Below are 5,241 nucleotides of genomic sequence, written 5' to 3'. Positions count from 1 at the left end.
TGGCGTCCTTGGGTGAGTCTCTGTAGAGCTCTGATTTGAGGACGCTTCTTTCGGAAGCCTCCAAAGATTTGTTCTGCCCAGGGATAGGAGAGTGGGCAGCCCACGGCAGAACCCCCAGTGTTTATAGAGATGATTTATTGAGAGCTTTGTGGAATTCCTGGCAGGTGCTTACTGCGCTAGAAGTCCTGTTGAAGGCTCAAGGGCAGCGGCAGAAACGACTTCAAGGTGAGAAAGGAATCTCCCTTTGACTAGGCTCTTCTTTAGAGGAGCTCTGCCCCTTGTCCATGACCACTTGTTACCCGAGTCCAACTTCTATGACCAGTGCCCCGAGCTTCTCCCGTTTCCCATTCACACTGCTATAGCTCCATGTCCATTGGTTCCCCCAAAGTTACCCAGGAAGCCAGGAAGCACCTTCTCGGTCGGGAGCTCTTGGAGCTTGCCAACCAGTATTGTCAACTCTCTATTAAGCCTTGGTTACCCTGTCGTCACGTGGAGTGAGGCTCGTTCTCTGCCTCGCAGTCCCACGGCTTGTGAGAAGACAGCTGTGTAGACTCTCTCCATTACCTGCTGCTGTCTCTAGGCTGGCGGGTGATGATGTGGAAATGCCGAGCGTGGAACAAGAGCTCAAGAAGGTCCAGCAGCAGCTTCATTTCCTGCAATGGGGAGCAAGGGACATCACCCAGCGTGCTCTCCACGAGGCCCTGAAGAGAACTGAGCTCCCAGGCTTCAATGGCGAGGTAAGAGGACATTGCAAAAAAGCTCTGCTAAGACAGTTCTTTCTCCACTGTGCCATTATATCTCGCTCCCGTTCCCTGTCACAGACAGCTAAAAGGCTTGTCCAGCAGGAAGAAATGCTCATGCATCACCATCGGTCCTTTTTTCTGTTGCTCCGGAGTACTTGTAGGGGAAAGGAATGAGCTCTGATGGGAATTTCAGATGCTCTAGTCCTTTCTTGCTCTCTGTCAGGATCTCAGGTGATCCTGAGGGGAGGGCTGGAAAGAAAGAGCGGTCTCAGCAGTCCATACCTGCACCTGCTGCTGTGCATGAGGTGGCAGGTCTTCCCCTGGAAGACCTGTAAGCCAGCACCCTGAGTTGAGCCTGGGAGCCCTGGGTGCCTGGGGCCTGTGCAGATCCACAGGAAACACAGTTGTGTTTCAGCCTCCCCGCGGGGCATCCAGACTGAAAGCTGTTCTGGTTTCAGAGGCCTTGCTCCGTGGATACCGTCTCTTTTGGTGGCTTGAACTCACACGGTCCCAAGTCTGCCCAAAGCCTGAGCTGATGGTGATTCCCGTGATGGGAATCCCAAAGGCCGTGTTAGCCCAAGGCCTGGCATTAGTTCCTTCTGCATTTTGCCTTTCTTCCCCATTGCAGTAGGCAAGCTCTGTCTTCTGCTTTAACTCAACTCTCTGTGTATGGCTGGACTGCAGTAGTCGTGGTGATCTCTGGGCAATCCCTGCCTTGTGCCTGACTCGAGCCCCATCTCCTGGCCAGCAGGACTGTCTGTCAGTGCAGCCTGCCTGTCATGGGGCATCTCGACAGGAAAAGCCCGTTCCTGCCACATGCGCATCCAGTGCGCTGGAGTGAGCAGCCTCTCCATTCCCGTGCCGGATGGTCATAGCAGAACTCTGGAGGTTCCCAGGCAACTCCAGTGTTAATTACATCCAAGTGGAGCAGCCGAGTTTGCTTTGGCAGGCTTTGTAGGGGAGCTGGGAGGCAACTCTTTTCCCTTTTCTTTTCCTTCTGACGGGCGCTCTCCTTTGTCTTCCTTCCCAGGCTGTTCAGGCGATGATCAATCAAGTACTGGAGAAGCTGGAAGAAAGCCCATTTGAGACGCCTAATTACGCCACCAAAACTTCAGGTGCCGTTAAGCTGTAGAAACAAACAGACCACCAGATGGTGGTTCCAAAGGGCGTCTTGTCCAGTTTGACAGGATGGGCATTTGGGCAGGGTAGGGGAGAAGGGGTGAGAAGTGAATGGCCACTTTGTGCCCTGAGAATGTGCTTGCTGAGAGAGCCTTCAGTGGGCTGGAGCACATCCGAAAAGCACTACTCCTACTTGGTGTTGTTTCTCACGTGATTGCTCAGCTGGCTGTCAGTTTATGTGGCCCCTTAGGGTAGTGGAGCGAGTCCCTGCATTGTGTTGCAGAGGGATATGGCAAGTAAGAACGAGGGGAATGTCACTGTTGGGGATGTATGGCTGCTTAGAAACTCTTTTGAAGAGGACCGTGCCAAGGCAGCCGGCATTTCTGTGCAGCTGTTCATGTGGAAAACAGAGTCAGCAGCCCTTGATTCCTCCTGGCCTTGCTTGACCATTGTGCCCGTGTTTTAATTTGCAGGCGCCACTATTGTTCGTTCCAAGACTTCTCCCTCCTGGATTGGAAGTGGGAAGGTCTTCTGGGGGTCGTTGCTGGTGACACCTTATATGAGGCCTCCTGAGATTATTCTTGAGGTAAGAACGCTGTGAAACAGAGGAAGAATGGCGCGGGGCAGAGGGGGCCAAATGCCCTGCTGAGGGTGTCCTTTACCCTTGTCTTCACCCCTTCTTGCGAGGACCTACTCCCCTCTTGTGTATCCCGGCAGAGAATTTCTTCTGCCAGACTGCCCCAAGTCCTCTGTGGAAGCTTCTGCCGGGCTAGCTTGCTTGTCTTGCCGCCCATTGTGGAACTGGCTGGCTGGTATTGAAGGGAAACCCGTAAGGTGCCACGAGAGATCTGGGCTGCGAGAATTAAGAGCTGGGGCTCTTAATGAACCCAAGAGGGCACGGAGGGCGTGCACTGCAGGAGGGCCCCATGTTGTGTTTGCCAGCCCATCCTGGCACTGCTCCTAAGCTACTTGCACAAGTCGGAGCCCTGGCTGGTGCCGGGGGAAGGGGGTGGGACTGGATGAGAGGGAGCGATTGCTTCCCCTTGCAGGAAAGGCTCGTGCAGGTGAGCCCTTCTTTGCCCTGGGCAGGTGCCTTTCAGCCACAGCAGCCCCTCTTCTTTATTTTTTGCAAGTTGCCCCACAAAAGAAGGAGCCCGAGAGCCATGCGCGTATGCCTGTGCTGTGGAGCAGAGCCGATGGGCCAATACACCTCTAGAGCCCCTGATGCTGGGGCAGGAATTTCAGCAGGAGGCTCTTTTGCACATGAACACTGTTTCTTCTTCTCTTTTCAGCCTGACAATCATCCTGGAAACTGCTGGCCCTTCCCAGGAAGTCAAGGGCACGTCTTCATCATGTTGCCCAGGGCCATCTTTCCCACGGCAGTCACACTAACCCACGGAATTCCGGCAAATGCGTACCATGCAGACAGCATCTCCAGTGCTCCTAAGGACTTTGCTGTCTACGTAAGTGATTCCTCTGGGTTGTGGTGGTGGTAGTTTTGCGCAGCGTTTGACGAGGAGGGTGGTTGCAGATTCTAAGAGGGCTGCTGCGTGCAGTTCTTCCCTGCCTGGGGGGAGAAACAAGCTCCTCAGAGTTGCTCCATTTCCACAGCATTCCTTTTTTGTCCAAGGTAGCACAGCAAAGAAGGTTTCCCGCTCTTGGGGCGAGGTGGTAGTTTGAGAGGCAGAGGGAAAGGGAAGTGGCACAGTGGATGGTCCTAGACCACCTTTGCTTCACAAAGCCCTGTGGGGCTTTGCGATCCTCTTCCAGCAGCGCATCCCACTGTTCTGTTTTCTCCACCCCTGTCTTCCTGTAGGGCCTGCAGGAAAAAGATGACGAGGGAGGAACTTTGCTAGGAGAGTTCACCTTCACGCCAGGCCAGACTCCCAGTCAGACCTTCCAGCTGAAGGTAAGGTTACAAAGAGGGACGTGAAGCGTGGGAGAGGAGAACCGCGGTTGGCTGGGGAAAACACAATTCATTTCTTTTTCTCATTGCAGAATGAGCACTCTGGGCTCATCAATTACGTAAAGCTGCAAGTGCTGAGCAACTGGGGCCACCTGGACTACACCTGTGTGTATCAATTCAGGCTCCACGGCAATCCAGCTCATGATGATGAAGATAAGGGAAAGCTTTACCTGTCACGGAGGAATGTCTAGGTCTGAGCCCGTGACAGGGGTGCAAACCCAGGGGACGAGCGGCAAAAAAGCGAGTGGCAAAAGAAATTACCCTACCTACCTACTAACAGCGCGGCACATCCGGCCCCGGCTCTGTGACTAACAAGGCAAGGCATGATGTGGGCCATGCGCTCCAGGAGAGGGGGGAGGGAGATAACACATGCGTCTAACAAAAAAAAAACAACAACCAACAACAAACTCAGAATAAATTAATTCAACTTTTCCCATCTTGAGTCTCTTTTGTCCATCAGAGTAACTGTTAAGAGATCTCCCTGTCTGTCTCGCCCCGTGAGCTTTTTCATTCCCTTATCTCCTGCTCTCCTGCTGGGGAGGAGGAGGAGGAGGGAGGGAGCGGCTGGGTGGGAGTTGGCAAAGTGATCACAAGATACTGTATTTTCCGATCCTTGTTGAACCACGGGCGAGAGTCAGCAGAACTGCTGCCCCCTTGGACTTCCAGAGGGCAGACCTTGGCCTCTTTCGGACCGTGGTTGAGAGGGTCCCTTAGGAGGCAGTTCTGGAGCGCACAGGAGCCCAGGAAGGCGGGGAATGCTTTTAAGGGAGTTATTTTAAAAGTGCAGGAGCTGACCATCACTAAGTCACGCAAGACAAGTTGACGGGCAAGGAGGCCGGTCAGGCTGAACAGAGGCCTTTGGCTGGAACGCGGGAACAAAAGTAAAGTTTATGGTATTTGGAAGAATGGGCAAGCAACTTATGACCATTACGAGTACGTAGTGCAGCCATTCAGGGAGAAAATTAGAAAAGCCAAGGCCCAGCTAGAACGGAGCTTGGCCGCTAAGGTGAAGAACATCAGTAAATATTTCTATAAATACATCAACAGCAAGAGGAAGCCTAGGCAGAATCTCCATCCCCTGTTGGATGATGCTGAGGGCAACATGGTGACCAAGGATCAGGATAAGGCTGAAGTACTTAATGCCTTCTGTATGATTACAAATGTACAGATAGCAGAGTGGCGTGGTTCGGATGGTATTACACACGTTTCATAATTAGAAAGATTATCATGGTCGAAAGAGATCATCAAAAATTAGATGCTCGGCCGTGGCCTAGGCTCGCAGTAGAAGACTCCAAAGGGAGGGATCTCCAGAGGGAGATCCTTCCCCAGCAGCAGTCAGCCCTTAAATGAGGTCTGGGAGAGGTGGAGCCAGGCTGCACCCTTCTCACCTCACGCCTCCACCTGTGCTCCCAT

General features: G+C 53.1%; 1 protein-coding gene across 1 annotated transcript; it reads left to right on the top strand.

Annotated features, from left to right (window-relative positions):
* The first annotated feature begins 594 nt into the window (after positions 1-594).
* Positions 595-4,221, top strand: LOC146544643 (SUN domain-containing protein 3-like). Its single transcript, XM_085219925.1, has 6 exons — positions 595-737; positions 1,774-1,858; positions 2,336-2,448; positions 3,155-3,325; positions 3,679-3,771; positions 3,861-4,221. The coding sequence occupies exons 1-6, from the start codon at positions 603-605 to the stop codon at positions 4,017-4,019; spliced, it is 756 nt and encodes a 251-aa protein (XP_085076051.1). The 5' UTR covers positions 595-602; the 3' UTR covers positions 4,020-4,221.
* Positions 4,222-5,241: the final 1,020 nt, after the last annotated feature.

This window comes from Meleagris gallopavo, chromosome 3 (genome assembly GCF_905368555.1).
Source record: "Meleagris gallopavo chromosome 3, MGAL_WU_HG_1.1, whole genome shotgun sequence".
Classification (NCBI taxonomy): Eukaryota; Metazoa; Chordata; class Aves; order Galliformes; family Phasianidae; genus Meleagris; species Meleagris gallopavo.
The sequence above is the reverse complement of the archived record's forward strand: the minus strand, read 5'-3'. Positions and strand labels throughout refer to the sequence as shown.